This window comes from Emydura macquarii, unplaced genomic scaffold (genome assembly GCF_026122565.2).
Source record: "Emydura macquarii macquarii isolate MOO-44397 ecotype Brisbane River unplaced genomic scaffold, CSIRO-AGI_Emac_v2 contig_705, whole genome shotgun sequence".
NCBI classification, from domain to species: domain Eukaryota; kingdom Metazoa; phylum Chordata; order Testudines; family Chelidae; genus Emydura; species Emydura macquarii.
Genome location: NW_027130842.1, coordinates 3,109,474 through 3,136,814, shown reverse-complemented (window position 1 = coordinate 3,136,814; position 27,341 = coordinate 3,109,474). Strand labels below are relative to the sequence as shown.

The following is a 27,341-nucleotide window of genomic DNA, read 5'->3' as shown; positions in this document are numbered from 1 at the left end:
CTTGATTTGTGATATTGCAGAAATTGCAGGTCTAGCAATATTAGGCTTCCATTGCAGTTTTGGCAGGGGGAGCACAGCTGTGCGCAGGGCTGACAGTGGAAGCCTAGGCCTGTGAGGTCTGGGCTTCTGCTCTCTGTACTGGGTGGTCAACAGCGGAAGCATCTACTGTCTGCCCCTGGCGTGGTGGGGCTCCCATTGTCAGCTTTTCCAAATTACTGCAAATAATAAGGTTCCTTTATTACTTTTCCATGTCTTGTCTGCTACTCAACAGCAATTATTTGACAATCATTCTGTGATTTAAGAGGGTCTTATATATTAGTATAGCATGATGAAACAAAGTTTAGACTCTCTAACTGTACATACAACCTCAAGTCTTTCCACTATGTTTTGTGAAGAAAAACGTAATTTGGCAGAAGTCAGGTTTGAGTTATGGTCTATTATGACATCAGTATTATATACAAAAATCTATATTAAAATAAGGTTGCAAATTCAAACATTTAAAAGGTAGGAAATACCAGAAGTAAAATTTCCTATCCATCCTTAATTTGTCCTCTTTCCATATATACATGCATTATGATCATCTCTAACTACATGATCACAAACCATTTTTTTCCACCACAACCCCTATTTTTTTCAGTGCCGAGAATGGTGGTGTTTAGGCTGAGGAAACTATTCAGTATTACTCTTTAAGCTTATAACTTAGGGTTTGGCCCCATGTTGTGTTTGGCACCTTCCGAACACTGTGCTAAATACAGAATTATTAATTTCCTTATGGGTTTTCTATGGTGTTAATGAAAGTCTGAGTATCTTATGAATGTATCTTCACAACTCCTCTGTGAGATAAGTTATCCTCATTTTACAGATAAGAAACCTAGGCTATAATTTGCAGAAGTGTCCACCAATTATGGCTGCTTCTATGATTGGATACCTAACGTGAGAACTAAGAATTCATTTTTTAGAGTTCTCTGCATTTTTATTAATTGTGTGTGTTCAAAGCACAGTACAGACACTAACCAATCCCTGCCAACACCTCTGTGAAGTAGGTGGGTAAATATTATACGCATTTTAAACACAAGGAAACTAAAACAGATAGTGACTTGTGCAAAGCCACAGAGTGAGTTAGTGGTATTGTTACCCGGGGTTCTGCCAACCCAAAGCTCTGGTAACTTTACTTTGTGCAAGGTGGTGTCAGGAAATAAGTCAAATGGAGACACGGTTGTCCAGCCGATAGATAGACTGGTAGAAACAGTATAACACAACAGTGCTCTTACTACAAAGCTATACCTTTTCTTAGGCTCAAGCACCACACGAGTGTGCTCTTACTTTGAAGGTATACTTTTATTTAAGCCATGTCTACACTGCCGAGTGAAGTCGACTTACTTTAAGTCAACTTTCAGCAGCCGATTTTTAGAAGTCGCAGCAGCGTGTATGCACTACGCTGTTTGCGCAGGTCTCTTAATTCAAATTGCAAAGCAGTGCAATGTGGGTAGCTATCCCACAGTGCAACTAGCCGCAGTGGCTGTTGGGACGAGTGTCATCGTCACATGATGCAACGCTGCTTCCCCCTCCCTACTTCCCCCCTCTCCCCCAAACAAACAGGAAAAGTATTTTCACACGGTTTTTTTACTCCCCATTCTCGCCATTGCTGCAGAGACATGGAGCCAGCTCAACTCTGCACTATTATTGTGAGCGTTACAAATACATTGCAGCTTATCATCAAGTATTTTCAAAGTAGTGCAAGAAGCTGAAGCACACACAACAGCGATGCCACCGAGGCTGCCCTGCTACAAGCCATCGAGCAGAACAATTCCCGGTTGCTGCAGGCTGTAATTAATCATCTGCATTCCGTGAAGCACTGGTTCTGGTGCAGGGAAACAAGCACAGACTTGTGGGACCGCATCATTATGCAAATGTGGGATGATGATCAGTGGCTGCAAAACTTCCGTATGTGAAAGGCAACTTTCCTGGAATTGTGCTCGGAGCTGGCCCCGTCCCTGAAGCACGTTAATACTTGCTTGAGACAAGCTCTGATGGTGGAGAAGAGTCGCTATCACTCTGGAAGCTGGCAACCTCAGATTGTTACTGCTCAGTTGGGAATCAGTTCGGAGTCAGTAAATCTGTAGTGGGCACCGCCGTGATTCAAGTATGTAGGACCATCAATAGACTTCTACGAAGGATAGTGACTTTGGGAAATGTGCAGGACATAGTGGAGGGGTTTGCCACAATGAGGTTTCCAAACTGTGGGGGGACCATTGATGGGATTCACATGCCTATGTTAGCGCCTGCTCACCTAGCAACTGAGTACATAAACCACAAGGGGTACTTTTCCATGGTCCTGCAAGGGCTTGTGGATCACAGGGGTCGTTTCACCGACATCTGTGTGGGGTGGTCTGGGAAGGTGCATGATGCGTGCGTAATTCGGGGCTGTTCTCTAATATGCAGGCGGGCATTTTTTTCCCAGACCAAAAATTTCAAATTGGGGGTGTGGAAATTCCCATAGTGATCCTGAGGGATCCTGCTTTACCCCTTGCTCCCTTGGCTAATGAAGCCGTACACCGGTCACCTTGACAATGACAAGGAGTGTTTTAATAAGAGGTTAAGCAGTTGCAGAATGGTTGTAGAATGTGCCTTTGGGTGTTTAAAGGGTAGATGGAGGAGTCTCCTCACTAGGCTGGACATGAGTGAGAAGAACCTCCCTTCTGTGATATCTGCTTGCTGTGTTCTTCATAATGTGTGTGAAGCGAAGGTTGAGAGGTTCCCCCAGGGTTGGGCTGTGGAGGCAGAAGGACTGGCCGCCAATTTTGAGCGGCCAGATGCCAGCACTATGCTGAGAACTAACCGTGTAGCACTTTGCATTAGGGAAGCTTTGAAAACCAGGTTCTGCAATGAGATGCAGGACTGATTTCTGTTCCTGTGTGTTGTTTGCCTTTGGTGAAACCCCCCTTCTCCCCCCCATCGATATCTGTACCCGCCAAATCCCTCCAGAACAAGATATGATTTAATAAAGAAACTTGTTGAAATGATGCTTAACTTTATTTATGAACATTCAGGGAAGGGGGGGAGTGTTCATTCACTGTCTCAAGGGGTAGGTTAGTAGCTTGCTGGCCAGCTGTCGGCGTGGCCGCAGCTGCTTTCTGCTCACCTTGGAGGCAAGCACGTATTGCAGCCTGGCCAGTCTCCTCAGAGACCGGGCGGGGCAGGGGTAGGCATCAAATCCCTCGGTCGAGGAGCATTATGGAGGGGCTGCAGCGTGACTTTGTCCTTCCTCTGCTCTTCCTGAAGCTCCACAAGCCTCTGCAGCATGTCTGCCTGGTCCCGCACGATTTGCAGCATCTCCTGCATGGTATTGCAATCATGCTCCATCATTTCTCTGCAAGTCTCCCTGTCCATGTCCATATTCTGGGACAAGGTGAGCCGCCATGCTCTTTGCTCTATGTCTGCGGCCACTGAGGCGTTCATGAGCTCGCAAAACATGTCATCTCTTGTTTTTTTTTCCTCTTTCTAATCTGCGATAGTCTTTCCGCAGCATTTCTTGAGGGTGGGGCCAAGGCCAAGGTGTCTACAGAATGAAAAAAAAAAACTGTTAGCATAGTGAAGAAAATGATAGAACTGCAACAATGTAGACAATAATGGCTATGCAGTGCACAGGGCAAACACAGCCTCATTCCCTTCCTGACGTCCCAGAAGGGTCTGCTCCCTGTGCCCTTACAAAGAGGAGCTGCGGAGAGCGTGGGGGGGGGGTGTCGTCTGCAGGTATTTTAAACATGCGCAGTGTGCCTTTAAGAGAGGCACTGCAGACAGTTGGTGGGGGAGTTTCTGCTGGTATTTTAAATCCTTACAGAGAGGAGCTGCGGAGAACATGGGGCAGGGGGGAGTCTCTGCTTAAAACAAAGATTTGCTGGACACAGCAAGGTACTAGCAGTGTTCCACCATGATGCAGGCTCCCTTGATTGCAGCAAAGTGTCCTACCATGGAGGGAGGAACAAGGCAGCCCTCCCCTGAAAAGTTTTGCGAAGGATAACAGATTACATATGTGAAAGTTTGTGAGATATCAACTGATGATAAACGTAGCATTTCTCATCACATAAATAAACTGTTCCTTGGGTAACCACCTAGTACAGTCACTGAAACGCCTGAAATCCCCTTCGTGCTGCGCCCTCCCCCTTCCCCCCCCCCCCCCAAACGAATGTAAAAGGACAGAACTTAGAAGAAGAAAATAAACTCACCAGATGTGCTTTCCACAGGATCATTAGTGCTGTCCTGTGTACTTCTGGACTGCTCTGGGGTCAGGAATATGTCCTGACTTTCAGGGAGAACGGACAGCACGCTCTCATGCACCCTGTTCTCCTCAGCCTCCTCCTCATCATCCATGGAGTCCTCATTGTTGTCCATGGACTGTGACCTAGCAGAGGTATCGATGCTGTGGGGTGGCACCATGGTGGGATCGCCACCAAGAATTGCATGCACCTCATCACAGAAGTGGCATGTTTCAGGCGAGGAGCCAGAACGTCTGTTCGCTTCCCTGGCTTTCTGATACGACTGACGCAGCTCCTTAATCTTCACGCGGCACTGCTGAGCATCCCTTGTGTCCCTTCTCCAGCATGCTCTGGGATATCTTCCTCTAAATGTCCAGATTCCTTTTGCTGGCTCTGAGCTGAGCCAGAACTGACTCCTCACCCCACAGCCCGATGAGATCTAAGACCTCTGGTTGACTCCATGCTGGAGCGCGTTTGTGCTTTGCAGTAGCCATGCGGAAAACAGTGACAAAGCTCTCTCCACGCTGGCAGCACAGGAAATGAGAATTCAAATCTTCCCGGGGTTTGAGAGGAGGGGACATTTCCTGGTAGCGTGACCACAGAGCAGCACAGCAAGACTGTCCAGCGAGCTCAAAACGTGGCATTGTGCGATACCTCCCAGAGGCCAATAAATTCGATTTAAGTGAAGTTGTGTCTACACTGACACTAAATCAAATTAACAAATTCAATTTAGGTGCTACACCACTTGCAGAGGTGGTCTTATTAAGTTGATTTTCAAGGTGACTTAATTCGAATTAACAGTGGTGCCAGTATAGACGCAGGTGTACGTAGGTTGACATAAGTGACCTTACGTCAACGTACGTCGCCAGTGTAGACCAGGCCTTAGGCTCAAGCACTTACACACATCCACAGCAGGTTAGTAAAACACCCCAACCCTCCACCCTTAATTACCAAAGTCTGAGGTGGCCTTCGAGTGGGAACTGCAACAGCTTTCCAATCGGCCAGATCTTCCAGTTGTCGTTTTAGAATCCAAAAAACATACTCGCTGAGTTCAAACAGCGATCCCCCCACCTATTTATCCTTGTTAGTAGACAATAATACGTCAAGGAAAAAGAAAAAAGTTTCAAAACCTAGACCTAAGGTTACCAGAATACTTAATTAGCGAGGTATGGTCTGATAGAATTTGCATATCTTGATGCTGGGACAAACATCTCCCACAGAGCATGCATAAGTAAGCTAATTGGTCTTTTCCTGAAACACAGATCCCAGCACCACCAGAGCATCAGGGAGGGAGTGCAGGGTCAGGCAAAGGTTGATAAAGGGGCTTCCCTCCCCTCCTGGCTTAGTCATGCTGAGGCTGCACAGGCCTGCTGAAAGGTCTATCAATTTTGGTTGCTGTTAGCAACAAGTATGATGCACTATCACGTGGTCCTTGGCCCTTTTACTGGTCTATTCAAAATCTCCCCGTACAATATAACCAGAATTGTAGCACAGGACTTCCCAACTCCACACCCTGCTCCTAGTGCTGCTGAGCATCTGCAGTTCCCATTGACTTGACTTGTAGTTGTGAGTGCTCAGCAGCTCTGAAAACAAGGCCTCAGGTCGGGCATCCAGAAAACGAGGAATACAGTTAATGGCCATCTGTGAAAATCTTCATTTAAGTGACTTGTCCACCATTGCATGTGCAATCTAGGGCAGAGCCATGGATGGAACCCAGTTCTCCTAGGTGACATTTAGTTGCCTTTGAAGACAGTCCTTTCTCTTCTTGCGGCCCCTACTTCATCCTCATTCTCTCCACACCTTTCAGTTCTACAACGAATGAGGCAGATGTCCTACAGACAGCTTCATTCAGTACACAACCCTTATTCACTCGCTGAACGCTTACCAGGACTTCTAGGTTCACAGCACAGACGTCTCTCTCTTGAGCTAAGGCAGTAACTGATATCAGTAGCATGCTGGTATCTTATGTGAACCAGCTACTAGAGGGTGATGCTGCACATAGTTTGTCAGAGCTTACGTGACTACTTGCAAGACTGCAGAAATACGTTGGGAATGAGGAATCCTGGATTGTATTCTTAGTTCTGGAAAGTTGTGATTAAAGACTATAGATTATAGACAGCACAGAGAAGTACATAAAGTTTGCATTTTCTGAAAAGCAGTGTGATTAAGTGGAAATGCGATGAGTAAGGATACAGTTCTGTCATGGAGGTCACAGATTCTGTGATTTTTTTTCAGGACCTCCATGACTTCTTCTGAAGTGGGGCTGGAGCAATACCATCCCCCTCCCCTCCTGGTTATTTTTAGTAAAAGTCAGGGCAGAGCTTGACAAATTTGCTTTATAGCTAGGAGCCAGCCCAAAAATTAAAGAGCCAGACAACGTGGGCCCATCGGCAGGGCACCCTATCCAGAGCACAGCAGCCACTCTCCCCTCCTGGCCCCGCCACATGGACGCAGGGGCGCCCTGGCTGGGTCACGGCAGCCGGTCTCCCCGCCCCTCTCCCACAACATGGGCCCAGCGGCAGCACGCCCTGGCCAGAGCATGGCAGCTGCAGCGCTCCCCCTCCCAGCCCCGCCACATGGACGCAGTGGCACCTCTGGCTGGAGCCTGGCAGCTGCTCCCCCCCAGGACCCAGCCCTTCACTGGGAGAAATACTAGGTGCCAGAATTAAATTCCTAGGTGCTATGACGACTTGGCACCTAGAGTTTGTCGAGCCCTGAGTCAGGGACAGGTCGTGGGCAATAAACAAAAATTCACAGAAGCCCATAACCTTTCCATAACTTTTACAAAAAATAGCCATGACAGAATCTTAACCTTAGCCATGTGAGAGACAGATTCTGGGCCTCGTTCTGCCTGGTAACCTCATTACCTTTAATCATAAAATGCACGTAGGATCCAAAGTTAAGGGAGCCTTGCTTATCAATCAATTCAAGGAGTGTGGCTGAGCTGGAGTATGTCCAGTGCAGTTGCTGTGTTGTAGGAGCCCTATAGGCTGGAGCATGCTTAGTACAGATTAAATCTTTGGAAATTTTAGGAATAAGCCTCTAACAAGCTCCATTGAGCATGTGCAAATAGAATTTTCAGTGGCTTATAATAGCTGAATCTGTTTGGATTTTTCTGCTTAATGTAAACAAACAAAAGAGGCACACTCTAACAATCTTTCAGTGGTAGTAATCATAGATGTTACTTTTCAACCAGTAGAAGGTATAAACGCTTCTAACAGATGTGATTTTTTTTCAAGTTGGTGTTCTTCTTTAAAGGTTGGGGGGATGAGTCAAAAAGCATATATTTTTTTTTATTGCTTAGGGCCAACATGCTTTTGGACATCACTGAGGAGTCAGGTGCCTCTCTTACTACTTATATTTTAGCTATCAGCTTCAGGTGGGCAGCAATACTTCTAACAAAAACACTTTACATCCCCTACCGTGTCATTGTTTAAGTGCCTAAGCATGGACAGATCTTGAAACTCTGCTTGCCTGGGCAAGTAGGAAATTTTCCTAAACAGGTATCATAAACTTCTGCAGAAATTGTGGGGTTATTTCTTTTAGATAAAATAACCTCCCAAACTTGAACCATGTGGGAAAACAATGAAGTGTAAGCTTTCTGCAGACTTGTCTAGGTGACAAAGATGCCCTGGTTAGGTTTAAGGTGTAATTTATTTTTTTAATTCAATTTATGCCTGGTCTAAACAAGCTTTGTCCTGTTTTAACTAAGGCTTAGTCTACACTGGCCTGGCGATTCGGCGGCAGTCGATGGGAGTTACGCAAACTGTGCAGAGAACTTGAGTAACTCCCATCGACTGCTGTGCTTCTCTTCTGCACGCCGTCTTCACTGCATTGCGCCAACAAGACCCACGTTCCCATCAACACAGCGCTACACCACGTGAGGGGGTGGATTAACAGCATCAACTTCTGGATCGACTGAGTGGGTCTTCACTGACTGCTCAGTCGATCCAGATAAGTCGATCTGACAGTGTTGACTTTGCCGCCATCAGTATAGCCATAGCCTAAATAGTGTGATTTTTTTTTTATGCTAATGTAATTAAACCAATGAAACTTTGGGTGGACACTTATATTGATTTAAACCTGTCTTCTACTGATAACTTTAGTAAATTTACAGAGACACATTAAATCAGTTTAAACCTCTTAATACTGGATTTTGCCCAAACAGTTGTAGTGAATTGCTTTAAACCTGTTTCAGATTAACTGGGGCAACTTCTGTGTATAAACAAGACCTAGTCTGCCTATAACTCCAGTGTTGCTGCTGCTCAAAGCTGTTAAAAGCTATAGCAGACTAACAAGGAAAGTATTGTCAGTTTTCATTACTTTTGTTCAGAACTCTGTAGACAGTAGTGGCATTGAAAAGAATCAGGTTAGTTTCACTGCTTTTAGGAAATTAGAACTCAGAGGTAGAAACTGAAGCCATTCGCTTAGTTGGGGAATCCAAAAATGGAGACTAAAAGATAGAAACCAAGAGGCTGAGAGGACTAAAATAATGGGGATTCTACAATCATCACAGCAGCTGGAAGTCTCTGATTAGAGAGTGAAACAGTAAATGCCCCTCTTCAATTCCCATAGGCAGCCTTTGAGGTGAGTCCAGAAACAGCATCATCCCCCTTATCCAGCAGCTGGAGGAGTGAGAGAATTTATCACCTGGGCCATTACCCTGGCCAGTGAGAGATGGGGACTTATCTTTAATATTTGCCTTTAGCTATTAAGGTTAATTATTCTTGAGACTTCAAGAGCTTGATATTTCCATGCCCTCTGTATGAGGGGATGATGGGCAGGGAAGTGGGGTGTGTGGAATGAGTCAGGATAATGAAATCCAGTATTGAGAGAGAGAGAGAGAGAGCGCCCCTTGAGTGGAGGCAGAGGCAGAAAAGACAGAATATATGATGGAGGTAAGAGAACATAATGTAGGAAAAGAGAGAGAAACTGAGGGATGCAGCTCAGTCTTGGACAAAAAGGATTAACAGCCTTTCCGCGTAAGAAGAACAGCAAATCAATCTGCCAGGCTCTGCCCTGTTCAAACGGGCACCTAAGCAGAGTCTTATCACCAATGACTTCTGAAGTAACTTCCTGTAAATACATTGCTTTGTGAATACTGCAGGAATGTTGATGGCTGTTTTTATACTGTGACTAAAATCTACTCCATCAAGATGCTGAAAGTTCTGTTTGCTTTCTTTCCTTTAGTGCCTCTGCCGACGAATGTTTTGATAAAATCCGTGAACTTCAGTACTAAATTGCACTGGGATTACATGAACATGCCTTTGACCCCCCTCTTTAATGTGGAAATCAAACCTTATGAGTAAGTTTCTGTGTCTTACATTATACTTGTACCTTATTTTCTTTAAAAGGCATACATGTAGTGATTCCTTTGATTTTTGCCGTTATCTTGAGAAAAGTTTTATTTCTACACAATCATGCAGTTCCTCTGGGGTTCAATATGAGTGTGAACAATGAAGGAACTTATCTCCATTCTGACATCTATATTGTGTAATACATAGACTGTAAAAGTTACATTAATTACTCTTTTTAATCTGTTTTACAGGCTAGGGAAATTTAAACCAGTCACATCCTGCACGAACACAAGTAAACATGATTGTAACCTCTCAAATGAAATTAAAGAACCGAATCTTTCATACTGGGCTAGAGTTAAAGCTCTGATTGGGTTAAAAGAGTCTGAGTATGTTGAAACTAAAGAATTTCTTCTGCGACGGGATGGTAAGTTTCAATGTAAACATAAATTTTACATCTAGAAAAGTGATTTGAGATCACTTAAGATTAATTCATAGTATTTCAGTTAAACTTAAAGATGAATGTAAATATATTTCTGATGCAATATTATATGTTTGATTAAGAATATCATAATAATTTGGGGTTCAGGATGAAAGGTAAGCATAACAATTGCTTAGTAGCACTCTAGTTCTGTGTAGAGCAGTGGTTCCCAACCTGTGGCTGGGGGGCCAAAAGTGGCCCACAGGGTCTTTCAGACTTTGAGTGGCCCACCACTCCCCTCCCATTGGCTGCAGAAAGGAGCTGCTGCCTAAGGACTCAGGCAGAGCACGTTGACTCGGGGCTACAAGACGGGTGCAGGCTCCTTGCTAAAGCCAAGGGGATGGGAGATCAGCGCTCCACTCCCCCTGGCTGTTGCAGGGAGTATGGCAAAGCACTCTGCCTGAGTGTCCCTAGGTGCTGGGGTCCCAGCTGGAGCCAGAGGGAGGGGAGCACTGATTTCCCATCCTCCTGGCTGCAGAAGGGAGTCCCTGCCTAGGGACCCAGTTGGAGCGCACAGGGCTACAAGACGCATGCAATTTCCCTGCTGCAGCCAGGGGGATGGGAGATCACCAAGGAGGCAGCCTCTTCGCTGAATGCCTTCTGTCTGGCTGCACTGGGGGGCAGGGTGGGGGGCTGCTGGTGAAGCAGCCAGGACCTACCGTGTTTGAGGAGGGGCAGGATTCTAAAAATCAGTGCCTTCCGATTTGGCTCACACTTAGCAGGCCACCCACCGTGACTTAGCTGCCAAGCCACGTGCTTCAGTGTGTAGTGACAGTCACTCATCTACACTAGTGCTTTGTCTGTGAGCGTGTGACACATTGTGAGTAATTTGTAGGTGTAGACTAGTGAATGTAAAAATGAGCACAGTAGCATCAAAACGTTTACTTTAAATATGTAGAGATTTGTAATCCTTACTGGTCTATACATCAATACACTTTTTATGAGTTGATAGACTGGTGGGCCTTCAGAGTTTTAAATGTGGTATTTGTGGCCCTCGAGCCAAAATGGTTGGGAACCACTGGCATAGATAGTTACTTTTATGACCTCCCTCCACCCACCCACTAATGTCTAAGCACTTTTCCAAATATTTAAAAATAGAGAAGTGGTGCTGGTGATGCCCTCGATGGCATGTCTTCCTTTTTTTGCTACTGTCCCAGTATGGGGTAGGAGACCACTGTCACGGCTAGAAAGTACTGCCATCTTAGACATCCCAGAGGTTGCTGTATTACAATGATGGATTAAGTGATTTCTATTCATTGTGACTTCAGTTATCCACCTTCTGATTAATCAAAACTGTTGCCTGGAAGATGAAGTCTACTGTAGTATGACTGAAAAAACAACAAGAGTTACGTGGCAGTTTAAAGACTAACAAATTTAATATTTGCAGGCATAAGCTTTCGAGAGACTTCAGCTCTCTTCTTCAGATGCAATAATACAGAAAATACAGTAATACAGAAAATAGGTAACTGCAGAGCTTAATGTCAGGTGTTGAAAGTTTTATGCATTGCAGTCCTTATGCATACACTGGTCTCTATTTGGATAATCCAAAGAAAAATTAATGCACTTTTTATAGTTGGGTAAATAAGGCTGTACTGGGCATATAGTTTTCAATTGTAAAATGTTTTGGGCTCCTTCAGAATCAGTAGCATTTCATTTTAATTTACACCAAAACAGAGGGTGCCTCTTCAAAGTCCTATCTTATATCAATTTTAAACTTTGTACAAACCTTTTCCTACATTCTTTTATTGCCCAATTCTTGCCTTAAATTTACATGTCTTGAGTTCATAAACCTGTTGCCTATTAGGGTAGTTTCATCACATCCATTTCCAATGCCTAATTTTATATACATTAATACCCCTCTTATGAGCACTTTTTAACCTTTTGTCCTGATAATTCCTGAGATTCTTTATTGCCTTAGTTTTTGTTTTTCAGATTATTTAATAATCCTTGTTTTAATGAGGTATTATCTTAGGTTCTGCTTGATACTTGACTGGGATCTAATCAGTCAGTAGTGCTATATTTGGTGCTTTGGTCTCATGTATACATTATAGTGATACTGTTTTGCTTTTCTAAATGCTGTCAATGAGCTGAATTTTAAGGCCTTATGTGGGGAAAGTTGCACTGGTTTAATTTAAATCCAGGATGGGCAACTGGCAGCCCTGCTATCTAGCTCTCAAATTCATTTTATTTGGCCTGCTAACCAAAGACGTAACCACAAGTGAACTTGGGTCAGCTATGTTTGTATCCAGGCCCACCTATATCTGAAACTGAGGCAGCTCTTCCAGTGCTCAGAATGAGGAAAGGAGCAAGAGGCTCTGCCAGCATGTAGCAGAGGTTGGCAAAAGGGGTTAGGCTCTTCCCACCACCTGGAGGATGCTGTTCTGGCACTCACTGGAGTAAAGGCAGGAGGCATCAGCTCTCCAGTTGCATTGGGCTTGCTGCAGGATGCCCCTGGCAGCTAGTGCCTGGAGGTTGCAGAAGGGGGGTGGCATGTCCCTAGTGGTGAGGACCAGAGCAGGAGTGGTGTTTCTGGGTGCATGCTTGTCTGCCTTCCTGGAGATCACGGAACTGAACATGGGTGGACAGATGTATGTGATATAGCCCAGCTTGGTGGTGTCAGTGCAGGAGTCACTGCTCTGGCGCATGTTTTCACAGCAGCAAGGAACAGCAAGAGCTGCTGTTTTCTCAACCTCTGCAGCTTCCTCTTCTGCTATATCCTGAAGCCTCTTTTCTAAATAAATAAAATTTTAAAAGGATGGCCTGCCAAAGGTTTTAGTGGATTTTATGGCCGTTGACTTCATTTAAGTTGCCCATCCGTCTCATTTTTATACTAGTGCAAACTGTTATATCAACTTTCTTTTTGGTTTAAAAATGGTTTATTTCAGTTCAGTTTATATCTGTTCTGAGTTGACATAGCTTAACTGAAAAAAGCCATCCACCCGTTTACCAAAATAAGAATGTGTAAGCACTTGTAAACAAGCCTTATGTCTATCCAGTTGCCATATCCTTTTTTCTGATCAATGCCTTAACCTTTGCCCATTTGGACCATTTGACACTCTTTTCAAAGCTCATCCGTATGTTTACATTTTTCTGTGTTAAGTTTTATAAGACCTTTCTGCCCAGTCTCCTCATTGGTATGCCCAGTCTTGCTAGATTTGTGCCCATTCAAGTGCATATATTCACTTTACCAGGACACAATTCCTCTGCAGCAGCCCTCCTATCAGATGTGTGATCACTCTCATTATTCTGACGTGTCTTCGCAAATAATTTTTTCTTGAAAATTAACCATAAATGACGTATCTGCTAGCCCTATGTCTGTCTATCAGTCCTGTATCAAAATTATTCAACAAATAGTAAAGGTACACCTGTATTTCAGGAAAAATAGGACCACCTACACTGAATATGTCAATTCAAGGTGTCGAAATCAAGATTGATGTTCACCACCAATGGAAATTTCCATCCACTCTTAAAAATCATTATAAGGCCTTCAAATACAAGGTGTTTCTTCGGTTCAATGAAGATCCGGTATGTTTTACATTGAAAGTTTCAGATTGTATTTTTGTTTAAAAAGGCCAAAATACATAGTTGTAGAAAGGGGATATATTAATGAATAATAAGTTTTTATTACCTTAAATTACACACACATCCAAGGGCTATTTAGAAATTCCTTTGAACTCTTTTAAAACTAATAACGATGCAAAGTGAAGCCCTGAAGTGTTGAATGTGGGACCGTAACCGTAGCCTTGTCCTTTGAGTATCCATTGCAGTAATCTTCAATCACATGGTCACATGCCATTATTTCTGTAGGACCCCTGCTATAATGCACATTTTGGACGCTTATTCCATTTACACTTTTATTTCATGTCCCTCATTGTGGTGATTGAGCACCTTATATTGAATGGAGAGAGCTGTTTAGTATTTGCTTTTAGCCTTACCATTAAATGTGTCATCCACTGTTTTCTTCACTGTATCTCACTTATCCTGTCCAAATACTCTGAATCCGTAGTGGTGACTATCTCCATTAACTTATGTAAATTTACTGCGTGATAATGACACACACAAGTTGACCCCATATAAGGCAAGACTCAAATTTTCTTCTCTGAGTTGAGCTACCTCATTCACTGAACACTATCCAGTCTGCTCTGCACGCTGAATGAAGCAGAGGTCCTGGGGGAAAATTTCTAGTGTGATCTAAAAATCAGTGCCAATGCAAAATTGGGAGATTGGGATTGTGTACTATGTGTACACATCTACATCCTTAATTTCAAAATCCATGCAGATTTTTACCAAACAGTTTAAAGGCATGTATCCAGTCTAAGCATAATAATCTCTGTGGCAGATTTAAAGTTTATACTCCTATCAGCCAAGCCACTAGAGCAATTCAAGAAAGCTTGCAACACTTTTTTGAATACCAAATGAGATCTTTACTCTTTGCTTTCAAAAAATGCAGACCCATTTATGCTCAAACTTCTTTTTATTTAAAAAAAAAAAAAAGTCCATCTTTGGGTGGAAACCAGTTCAGTCTAAAAGTGGAAATTTTCTCAGTTATAAGCAACAGAAAGAGCCTTGAAATAGAAATGTTTAAGCAGTGTTAGCTGTGTTGCTGCTACCTGTTCCATCTGTAATTAATTCAAATTTTGCAAATTTATCTGGCACAGTTCAAGATTGGATTTTTTGCAAATCCTCAAGGGACTTCAAAAATTGTGTTCAAAATATTAACTTTAAATGTGCCTACTTTACTCCTTGAAATATACTTCAGTGTTGAAGGAGTGATTTCCAAGATGTTGCACTCTTTTTTGCTCAGTGAAGCTAGTGGGTGAGTGCCCTGGCAGGTAGATCAAGGAAACAGAACAGGTGTGTTTCATCCGACGCTAAAATTTTCATATGTGCGTAAGTCCAATTTTCAGAAGTGACTTAGGAGCATGTGGTGTTGAACATCAATGGGATTTAAGAGCCTAAGTCACTTAGATGCCCTTGAAAATTTTACCCATAGGCACTTCTTAATAATGCTAGACGTTAGAGCTGTTGCCTTGCAAATAGCTGTTAGCTGAGATGCACAGCTGTTGCAGTGCACAGAGATGCAGGAGCCACAGGTCTGATAACCAGCACTTTAAAAGTTATGGCACTGTAAGGTGACATCTCTCCATATTGAGTCAATATTGTAAGTTCAAAACAAGGGCCTGATGAATCTACCTTTACTTTTCTTTCAGATCAAAGAGCATCAAACAGAGGAATGTACGAAGCGTAAATGTAAACTATCCATTCCAATTTCTTCTCCCAATTCCACCTACTGTGTTTCAGCTCAAGGAACACTCCCATCGATTTTTTCAGATCAAATGTTTTCCAGATCAAATGAAAGCTGCATTTATGTTCCTATGAAACAGTCACTAGGTAAAAATAATTTATAAAAATCTGATCTGTATTTCTAAAGACTTTAACTGGTATTGTATTAACATTGTCATGCAGTTGCATGACTGTCATTTTCTACTTGATTGGTACCATAACTTGTTTCATTTGCAGCTGTACGGTTGTGTAATTAGTAAATAACAAATGGATCATTAGACTAGTTGTGCAGCTCCAGAGTCTACCTGTCTGCCAACAAGTGATGTTCAGTTGAAATTTATAATCAGTAAAAATGTGTGTGCTTTCTTGGATTTGAGGTAACCATAACCTTATGATTAAATAAATAAAATGTCTCTCATTTTTCTCCTGAACTTGCTTGGTTTCCTTAAAAATGAGGGAAGATGGCTAATCTTCCTTATTATGTGTTCCATAATACCTACATACTGTGGTTGGGAGTTAAGGAGAGTGAGCACATTCTTAAGTCCTTACTCACTTTTTTATTAAAATTCCCATTAACAACAGACCCTGGTGAAATTTGATAGTGTGGTGTTTTCGTTCTGTGTTGGACTCCCCTTTGCATTTAGTAGTATGGTAAGAGTAATCACAACTCCCTGACACCAGTTTGAGACCCTGGGCTAATGTGAAAGACCTCTTGAATTTCTGGGGCTGTTAGCCACAATTTTCACTGTTTAAACCAGTCTAATTTTTATTATTTCCACAGCTCCAAGAGTGGAACAAATGCATGTGTCTTGCACTACTTAGGATCCACTAGAGAGCCTGTGCTGTTTCCTATTTCTGTGTCAGCACAAATTAAGCATTAAGCTTCAACTCCAGGGACATAGTTTTGCACAATTTCAGGTTGAAAAGTAAAGGAGAAATATTAGGCTAAATAAAAGAGCCTTTTTCTCTCAACCAGTTACTGGAATGTATAGTAGTCTGCTTATCTGACGCTTAGAAATTGGTAATTGAACTGTGTTTAAAATGAGTGGAATGGGAGATTGACAGAAACAAATGGAATAGGTAACTGCCCTTTGTTCAACTTCCATTTGTATTTTTGAAAATATCCTCCAGACTTTCTTCCAATATCCCTTAATATATTGAGGAATCCCTGTTGAGAGGACCAGTGGGGTTTTCTTCATCTCATGCGCAATAAAAATTGTATTCTCTTGTGATCTAAAATTGATATTTGAACAGTGGCCTTCTGTCCTAAAGTGACCACCTGCATGGTGTGCCCTTGTGGCCTTATGGTGGCCCTGCAAGCGATCTCCTATCTTGGTTACCTTCTTCCGGGCACTCGCAGTTCCCCTTTTCCCAGAGGCCAATCGCCTGCCCATATTCTCTACCACAACATTATGGTGGCTCCTGTCTGGGGTGCCCTCCTGCGACAGGCTGTGGCATGACTAGTGCCTCAGTTTCCCCTTTCTCCTCGAGTCCCCAGTAACTCCATACAAATAGTCCTTTTCAGGGTTAGTTCATGACAAAAGTATCTCAGCTATAATCCAGAATTCCCGAGCACAGTCCAGACAGTACATTTCAGTCTTTCAAGTCACAACAGTCCATCAATGTACCAATTATAGCTCTAACATCTCAGTGCTCTGGTGTCTCACCCTGCTTAGACTCCCCAGTACAGCTCTGATGTCTCTCACTATGCTTCTCCCCAACCCCTCTAGCTGAGGTGCTTCTCCACCTTGTTTCCTCCTCGGTTATGGTTCTAGCCCTTGCCCAGAAACATCAGGGGATTCATCCCTCTGTTTTTCTACAGACTTCAGCCCTCTTTGGCCCTCTGGCTTCAGTTCTCCAGCTCAGCCAGCCAGCCAGCCAGCATCTCCCTCTGCTCCTCTCAGCCTTCATCCCTCTCTGGCCTGGGGAAACTTATGTGACGACCCCCTCTCCTTGGCCTTTCTGCTTTCACCAACCTGATCTGGTTCCACTGCTGAACTAGAGAACTCTCCACACTTCCTCCTTTTAGGTGCATTCCCTCCCTAAAACTTACTCTCCAGCTTTGCTCTTCTGATCGTTCTCTCAACTCTGGGTTCTGAACTCGCTTGCCTTTGGGATTCTCTCATAACTCCCTGGGGAAGCCCCATCCTCATTACACCAAACAAGGGTGCACTTGGACTGGAACAGGAGAACTGAGCCCAGCTCTATTTAAGGAGCCAGATACACTGTTATCCCTACATCTGTGATAATTAGTTCTACAATTTTTGTGTCTTTGAGCACTTTTTAAATATCAGGTTATTTATTCACATTGAATCTCACTTTAAAAAAAAAAAGAGAGGTGGGGGGGAGGGGGCAGAAAAAGCCAGAATTAGGTCTTGCACGTCCTTGTTTTCTTTAATTTTGAAGAGGACATCATCAATTAAAACAAACCCCTAAAGCTGTTTTTAAAGAATTCTCTTGGACTGAGCCATACATTAATCCCTTAATATATACACTAAATTGTGAAAACACTACTTTGTGGATTTAGCCATTCTAAAGGTTGTATGCCATTTCTGTTTTAAGATTTTTGTGAATGTCAGAGCAATGTCCTGTTTTCCAAACCTCTCAATATATTTTGTTTTAACTTTTAGACTTAAGAAGTACAATAACGGGTGTTGCTGTTGTCTTTAGTATTGGACTGGTTTTGGCGGTGTTTTGTCTTTACAAGCAAGTAAAGAAAAAAATTGAACTACCCAAGTCTTTGGTAAGTTTACCGTACTATTCAGTAGAACATTTGATGTCAGTCTGCTATTGTATAGCATGTTTTAAATTCAACAAGCTTATTCTTACAACCAGTATTTTTATTGAAATACAGAGTGGGCAACATGTAGGAAAAAACAAATATCAGTAAACAAAACTGCATACCGTAGAGCCACAGTATTAACTATCTAAATAGCCTTTATTTGTCACAATATCTGTATGGGTTCTGAAATTAAATTCTTTGCACTTGTCTCATCCTTCCACAGTGGCCTCATGTGCTCTGGATTTGTACACCTGTAAGCTTTTTACTACAGCTAGATGTGTTGTATTTCCTTTAATACTAGACTTTCTCCTTTTTAACCGAGTTTACACCAGTGGGCCAGGTTCAAGTACTTAATATTTCAAGAATGAAAACTGTCTTAAATACACTTTTTTTATGTTACTGGAAGCGCCTTTGAGATGGGAAGAGTGGTGCCAAAGTTTGTCATGGGAGCTGGAAATGATTCCTTGAATTGCTAAATTCTTTTTGAAGTCACTGAGTCATATTTTATAAGGAAGTTTTAGACGTAGCTTTCGGAAATCTATATTGTGATATTAGGAAACCTCTGCTAAGGGAATTTTTTTCCTTCTAATTACTTCCTTGTTTTGTGGCAATAGAAATAGGTGGGCCTATTGGTATGTCTAAGCTGCAATTAGACATCTGTGGCTGGTCCATCCAAGCTGACTGAGTCGTGGGGCTCAGGCTAAGGGGCTGTTTAATGGCGGTGTAGACATTTTGGACTCGGGTGGGAGCCTAGTCTCTAGCACCATGCAAGGGGGGGAGGGGCTCAGGCTCAACCTGAGCCCAAACATTTACACCACAATTAAACAGCCCATGAGCCTGTGTCAGCTGGCAGGGACCACCAGCTGCAGGCATCTAATTGCCATGTAGACATACCCTGTGGGTGTACCAGGGCTTGCTTCATCTTTTAACAAACTGAAGAGAAGTCTATTCCATTGTCAATTACAAAAGCCTTAGCTGCAAGAATCTGTGTTTATTTAAAAAAAAAAAAAAAAAAAAGCACTTGTCACCATAGTACAGGAGAACCTCAAATATACGAACACCAGTTATGAATTGACTAGTCAACCGAACACCATGTGAAACCAGAAGTAAGCAATCAGGCAACAACGGAAGGGAAGGGGGAAAAAAAACAGCAAATACAGTACTATGCTGTGCCTGTATTGCATCTTAAAAAGGTTGGCACATCTGGGTTTCCTGTCCCCCAACTCCACTTGCCATGTGAGGGCAGCCACTTACATGTAGAAGGTGAAGCATGCAGAGCAGAAACACCCCCTCTCTCCCTCAGGAGGGGGACAAGAGCCCGGGAAAGACCAAGCTGCTGAGACCAGCTTCTGTTGCAGCCAAATCCTGACCGGGAATGGGAGCCAGAGGCTGCGCTCTGGAGGAGTTTTAAATGGCCACAGCCTGTGCACCGATGTGGCCCAAGCTTTGCCTATGGCTGCACTCCTGGGTTGTGGCTGCACCTCTGGGAGTGTAAGGGATAGGGGAGGGAGGGATACTGGCAGCAGGCTGGCACCAATCCCTTGCCACATGCTGCCTCTGGAGCGCAGCGGGCAGTGCACAGAGCAGAGTGAGCCCTGGGGAGAGGCGGCTGAGTGCCACAGGTGCAGGACAGGCCTCCCCAGTTCAGCCCAAAGGCAAGAAACAGGAATAGGGCATGGAGCTGCTTGCAAACAGGCAGTGCTGCCAGGTGCCACCTTTGCAGAGATCTCTCCCAGCCTCAACTGGAAGACACTGACTTGCAGGGTACTGTACCATAATGTTTTGTTCAGAGTTACGAACAACCTCCATTCCCAAGGTGTTCGTATCTTTGAGGTTCTACTGTGTCTGATTCTAGAATGTAGAGGCAGTATAGAGAACTTCATTATAACATAGCACTGCAAACTCAAAGGAGGTCAAGACTAGATGATCATAGTGGTCTCGTCTGGCCTGAACATCTGTTGAGAAAAGCACCAAGATTAAGGCTCCCTTCCTCACTTCTATGCCTCATCTACTGTTAGAAAAAATTGTAGGAGAGTTCTTTGGTGCTGATGCTAAAATGTTAGAAGCTGTAGTATAGACAGGATGCATCCTTTGCCCTCTTGTTGCTATAGCTTTTACAGAAATTCATTTCAGTTTAATTCATGTGCTATTCAGGCTTAAATAGGGAATTTTCTCTCTTCACCTATCAATTGCAAGATCGATTGGAGTCAGGTTTGTAGCTGTCCAAAGAACAAAATGCATGTCAAAGCAAAAAATTATTTTCAGAGTGAAGAGAGGGGCTTTGTGTTTACATACATCTCAGTTCCTATGTCTATTTAGTGTATATCTAGATCTTAACATCTAGTTTCCCAGCTACCTGAGAGGAAGTTAACTGTAATTCAGTTCCAGAGGTTGAGACTTGAGCCTATGTTCACTCCAGGACCAGGATACTTCTGACATATTGGACTTTTAACTATTTTGAGTTCTAGAAGCAGCAGTGTAAGATCTCTTCCCTTTCTCCCTCCCCCCCATAGAAAGTTAAGGATTAACTGCAGCAGTCTGACTACTTTGAGATACATGAACACTCATGACCTTTTGTCCTTCTTTCTGTTTTCCCCTGTGACTGTCCTTTAGCAGCTTTTTACCCAGTGCCCACTTTCAAATCACTGTGGGCATGCATGTTCATTATAACAGAAAGAAGTGACACATGTCTAGAGGGACACAGCTGCCAAAAAGGCAGCAGCACTCATGATGGTTTAAAATTACATAGTTTTTCATCCCATATTCTTCAGTTTCTAGTCTCAAGAAATTAAATTGAGACCTTAAAGCACCCCCCACCCAACTCATCTTTTTTCAGCAAATTAAAATCAGCCAAAGGACTTCAGGTGCTCTTCTTGTGGATTAATTTTCAAGGAGAAATACAACTTTCTGTTTCAGCACATATGGGGGTACTTAGCAGTATGTGAGAAATGGCCGGGAAGGTTAACATACCTAAGGATTATAAAGGGGATGTTTTAGGGCTCTATTTAGTCTTACGACATTAATCTAAAGAGCCCAGCTTTCTACAAATGAAATAGCTGGGCTGGGAGTGGGAGAAGAAAATGGCTAGTTATGGGATTTGACTTGTTTTGTAGCTGAAACTTGTAAGATTGTTTAAATACCAGGAATAAGAGGAATATTCTCTGCTTTTTCCCCTTCCTCCCTCCCTCTTCTAGTATAACAGGTGGTGAAATTATTTTAGTCCCTGCTATGTGGTTAAGGAATTTGTGCCTATGTGACACCTCACCTAAAAGGTCCAGCATGTCAGTTGTTGTCAGAGCCATACACTGATATCAACTTCTGATTCCCACCTATTTCCTATTCGAATTCAGATTTCTTGAAATTAGAACGTAGTTAAACTGTTACTACTTGTATCCCTTTAAAGCATTGTATTTTGTCTTGCTTCTAAACTTTAATTTATAGAGATTGTAAATAGTAAATTAGATTATCACCAAAACGTGTAATTTATGTATAACTAAAAGTACTTCTTTATTTTTAAGGTCAGTGTGGTACGAAACCTGAACTCACGCAACATTTTAGAAACAAAGCCAGAAGCAAAATATATCTCTGTCATAACCTCATCATCATCCAAGCCAGTGTCAGTGAGCGATGAGGTAAACTTCATAGAAGAAGTAGAAGAAATAGGGACCCCTAATCCTGAAGACTGCAGTGAAAAAACAGACACTGTCAGTTCCCAGGAGATATCCAACAAAACAGAAGAGATGTCTATCCAAGAAAGCACTGCTGAGATGACTCCTGATGATGAACAAAGCCCAAGAGTGAAAGAGAATTATTTTCATTCTAATGGTAGCCAAATGGAGTTATGTAGTAGTCCTTCAAACCCAGAGCCTTCCAACACTAAGATGCAACAGTCCACGGTCCTAAGAAGCTGTAATTCTGGTTATGACAAACCTCACGTACCATTGAATCTGCTCATAGATGTTGGTGAAGAAGAGTCTGTGATTGCATACAAGCATACTGATAAACTGCAAGGCTAGCTGTAACATTTAGCCATGAAACATGAAGAGCATTATTGAAGACTACAGGCTGTAGTCCACAACATCAACATCTAGCTGTTTATAAACATCTTAGTCCTCATTGGATTACCAGTATGACTGCTTAACACTGAAATTGAAAGAGACACATAATGGAAACGGAGACTAGAGTGGTCTCTGCTACCAGTGAAGTATGTTTAGTGTGTGCGTGGTGGCAGCTTGCGATACACATGAGGTCAGACCATATCTAGTAGTCCCTTCTGGCCTTAAACTCTGTGACACTGATATAAATCCCTTCCACAGCCATGTAATATAGTAGCTGCTTGATGCCATATGGAATGGAGTTTCCACATTCATTTTTGCTTCAGGAAAGTCTTACTCTCTATCAGGTAGTTTAATGGCTGCTTTCATATTTCTCTCACTGACCCCCGAAGAATCCAAAGACTGTTCATTCTTTCTAAGAAATCCCATGCCAGTTATATCCCAAACCATTGTTTTAGTATCTGTACTTGAACTTTCTCCTAAACTACTTAGCACTTTCCTTTTGCATGAGCATGCTTCTTACCAATTGAAGGGATAGGAAACATGTTTTTAAAGTTTAAACTTGTTACAGACAAAAACATTTATCTCAAATAAAATGAATATTGACTATGAATAGCAATTGTTATGCAATCCGTTGCAGTCCTGCAGCTACCAAATAAATACTGTGGTAATATTCTGTACTAGCACAAAAGCATCATGTTTTTGGTGGTTAGGATTTTAGCAATTCAGTTTCCACATGAATTATGTGGCTTAAATCCTGCACACTTTGAAAATGTGAATATTTTAGTGTTGGGAAACTCAAGCATTTTACAGCAATCCTAACTTTAACAGACATCTTCTATTCATAACATGTAAAAAGTTTGCATGATAAGGAACATGCCATGTAAACAGCCATTCTTTTAAGTACAGTTGGAAATTAATTTACTCAGAAGTGCTCTTGGTAAATTTGTTACTGCAATCTAGTAATAATCAGAGCAGTAAGCAGTTAACTTTACATTCTTCGTTTCAGCATGTTTTCAAGGAAAATATCTTTCATTCTTGAGTGGAGTCCCTGTGGGTGCTCCACTTTAGGTGATTGTGTGCCCCTGCACCTTTTATAGGAGAATTTTGACAGCAGTACCTGGCTGGGGCTGCATGTATGCTCTCCCCATCTCATGCCTGTGGCAGCAGTTAATTAGAGCTGTGTGGTGTGCCCTGCCCCCTCCAGTTCCTGCTCAACCACCTTTGGTCTGTGTCGGAGTTCTGGCAGTGCCTTCGTTGATTCACCTCAGAAGTGATTGTTACAGGCTTTTGTAGATGTTAGATTGGTTGACTAAGACTTTCTCCCTGTTTAAGAAAACTTTTTTTTTTCTTTTCTTCCCTTTGAAATGCTAGGCTCACCTGGATTTAAACATGGTCTCTCCTACCATGATGCAATTCCTGTTTCTGACAGCCATTCACACTGCATCAGGTGTTTGGGGCTGCCAGCTGTGACCAGGAAGTGGGGTGGGCATCTCCTGGCAAGGACACACTCCATCAACCCTGGAGGGCAGTGTGGACATCAGCCACCATTGTAATTACAGCGGTGGCTGTAAGTCGACCTATGTTAGGTAAATTTATTTTTTAAGCATAGACAAGGCCTAAGAAGCAGGAATGAAAACAAGATGGGGAGGGTGCAGCTGCCTTTTATAGTCTGTTCTGCCATTTGGCTTGATTCAAACACAAGCCCACAACACATGGGCAGGGAAAGGCTCTTGCAGTCCCCTGCCCTGATGACAGGCATGTCTCTACCTGTTCTGATGACTCATAGGCGTTGACCTGGCTTCTCTCTCTGGGCTCATTGTAAAGGTGATGGCCCTCGGTGAGTCACCAAGGCTATACCCATCTGCCTACAGGGTGTAACCCAGTAGCATCTCACAAGTGTTTGGACACAGATACTACCCCCATCCATAACTTACAATGCATAAACAAAACCATATTTAGCAATTTACAACCTTTTGTGATATAGCGAAGGCAGAAGGCTGTAGAAAAGTGATTGAAGGGAGATATGTAAGCCTCAGAATGCTCCGGGCTCTGTTCCCTGCAGTTTAGCTGAGAGTTGTTAGGGGGCAATTAGGAGCAGCTGGGGCTAATTAGGGACCAGCCAGGTGCTCCATAAAAACCCTCTGACCCAAACAGATGGCATGAGCTGGGAGGAGCAGGAGTGCTGTGCTGTGCTGTGCGTAGGAGTGCTGATTGTGAGGAGGAACAGACCAGAGTGCAGATATTCTGTGGAAGAGCGGACTGGAGGAAGGTACCAGGCTCAAGAAGCCAGAAGAAGGGGGAAAATTAGCCCAGGGGAAGAGAGTTTGCAGTTGGGAACACGGTACCAGCAGCACATAGCTGCTTCTCACAGGGCCCCTGGGCTGGGACCCGGAGGAGTGTGTGGGCCCGGGTCCCTACCCCCTCCTCAGGGAAAATGGAGTGACTGGAGACGCCCTGACCTACTACAAGCAATGGAAGCATGAGGCCCACTAGGGTGGACTCGGCTGTCTGCCACACTTTCCAAAGGTACATGACATGGCATATCTCTGAATTATTATAGTTTTGCAATATTGATACAAATAGTATTATGACAGGTAATTCATATTCCACACAGCATCACACCTTGGCCATAAATGGGGCTATTGTGGAGCCTGCCACAACCATCTGGTAAAACTCCGCCACAAGCCCACTTACACTTAAGAGGGCAGACAAAAAATATTACGTCCCTTAGAAAGGGCTAGAATTTTATTTTCCCACCCCCAGCCAAACACTTCTGTGGTGGACGTGGTTAATGAGAAAGGCAGGCAACATTATTCCAGGACCACACTTTATGATAAGGAATGGAAAAGGCTGGATCTACTCAGCCACAAGGCCTACTCACCAGCGAAATTATAGTTTAGACTTGCCAATTATGAAACTTTCCTGGCAAAATATGACCATGTGACATATTCTAAGTTAGCAGGCTTTATTGACATTATACCAGAAGAGAAAAGAGCAGTTTACATCACTTATTTCTGAGGCCACCTTTTAGCTCGAAAAGCACTTCAGGCAGCACTGGATTCTGCTGACATGGTGGCGAGGATCATTACAACTGCCATGGTAATGGGCTGGTGCATGGGTAAAGGGAGGTGAAATCTACAGTAGAGGACCTTCCTTTCGAGGGTCTGAAGCTGTTCACCGGCAAGCATGACAAATCACTTCACTCCTTAAAGGACTTGAGAGCCACTCTTAGATTTCTAGGCATCTATGCAACTGCAACAAAATGCAAACAAGGTAGGTGTTACATGTTGCAACGTCCTAGACATGCTTCATACATATACAACCAGAGACAGTATGATCCTCAAAGACATAGGCAAAGACCACCCAAGTGAAGGTCAAACTCTTCGCAGCCATCCACGTTGCACCAACCTGTAAACACCAAATTTGGAAGTTTGGTCAAGGGTTTGACAAACCTATTTTCATATCGCTTTACACCCAGCACATAGGCGATTCCTTTGATTTGTACTGGGAAGGGACCACTTCCAGTACACACATAATTTTTGGCCTCTCCGGGGACCCCCCAGTGTTTTCCAAAGCCAGTGATGGCAGCCCATCTGCACAGGGAAGGGGGGCTATGGGCTATCCCTGGCTCATGATGTACCTGTATTGTAGATGATTTTCTCCTCAAAGCTCATGCTTGAGGAAAAGCAATCAAGGCCATACCAAAGACAGTCACTTTTTCACAGCCCTCCATCTCCAAATGAACTGGCGTTAGCGTTGACTTTTGAGGGTTTAACAATTGGACTTCGTGGGGGCCCACCTAAACTTGATAGAGCCGAAAATCTCTCACCACCTCGGATTTGTCACCCTGACAAACCTGATCGATACTATGATTCACAGGACCTACCTTCATCTACTAAGTCACATGGCAGTGACCACATACATTGTAAAATGTGCCAGACTACGCACACGCTGCCTGCAAATTTGGATCAGGATTTTGTATACCCAACACAAACACAGACTGAACAAATTGCTAAGCATGCCAAACAAAGGTCAAGGATTTGTTACAATGGTGGACCCACCCACACAACGTGTGCGCAGGTGTCCCCTTCCTCCATTCCTCCCACACAATGGGAGGGGGTGCCCACTTAAATAACCCCACAGCGCAGGGCAGATGGTCATCTTCGGAATCAACACTCCACATCTGGATGGTCCAATCCGTGGGCCAGAGTCTAGCCTGCCAAAGGCTGCTATCTGGCCCACTGGGCTGGCACATCCCCTACCCCCGAGCTCCACACTGGCCAGGAGCAGCAGCAGGCCCCCTTACCAGGTGAAGTCGAGGAGCAGACCCTCCCCTGCCAAGACACAAGAGCAGAGGTGGGTGTGGGAGCAGCCACTCCTGATAGGGAGGGGATGCTGCTGCAGGCTGCTCTGTGCAGCATGTGCTGCTATCCCCGTTTTATGGTGGGAGAACTGAGGCACAGAGGAAATCTGGCAGAGCAGGGACTTGGACCCAGGTTTCCCAAGTCCTAGGCTAGTGCCTGAACCACTCTTCTCTGTTGCCAATTATCACAAGGCTTATGCAGCCCCATTGTAACGAATGGGTTAGTTGTTGCAGTATAAGGAATGCTGAGCTGCTTTGAAACTGCCAACCTGTTCCAGTTATCTAGTATGGATGAGCTTTAACCAAAGTAGTTTAAATTGTCAGTAAAGTCGAGTGTTTGATGATTTAAATGTTACACAAATAATAAACTACCAGTTTAAAACAGTGATGCTTTTCCTTGTCGATGTGTAGATTACAATATGGCACTTGCGTCGGCTTGGAGAATTACTTGGAGAATTAAACGGTGTAATATCTTTTATTGGACCAATTTCTGGTAATGAAAGAAACAAGCTTTTGAGCTTACATTGTCTTCAATCTTCATTTTTGCTCATCCAACTTCTAGAGGTTTTTTACGCAGAAGAACTTGGAACCTGGTAACAGAATTTTGATATTGGGTCCATCCAACATCTGGGATAAAACCAAACCTGTAATGCAAAGCTCTTAAATTATACCTCCCATGAAGATATATTCTCATGATTAACACATCTCGTCTAAAACTTCTGCTTTCTAAGTCACTTTTTTCTGGTAATACGTATGAGCTTCCTGTGGACACACTTCCCGTACGATGAGTAATGTAATTGCCTTAGGGGTTTTGAATTCTTACA

General features: G+C 43.3%; 1 protein-coding gene across 1 annotated transcript in view; it reads left to right on the top strand.

Moving 5' to 3' along the window:
• The window catches only part of IFNGR1 (interferon gamma receptor 1), a 36,553-nt gene extending 9,648 nt beyond the window's left edge, over positions 1-26,905 (top strand). Inside the window, exons 2-7 of the mRNA XM_067542299.1 lie at positions 9,447-9,561; positions 9,805-9,977; positions 13,408-13,556; positions 15,242-15,422; positions 17,945-18,057; positions 21,615-26,905. Coding sequence (XP_067398400.1) covers positions 9,447-9,561; positions 9,805-9,977; positions 13,408-13,556; positions 15,242-15,422; positions 17,945-18,057; positions 21,615-22,112 — 1,229 coding nt within the window. The 3' untranslated portion in view covers positions 22,113-26,905. The remainder of the gene's footprint in view (positions 1-9,446; positions 9,562-9,804; positions 9,978-13,407; positions 13,557-15,241; positions 15,423-17,944; positions 18,058-21,614) is intronic.
• Positions 26,906-27,341: the final 436 nt, after the last annotated feature.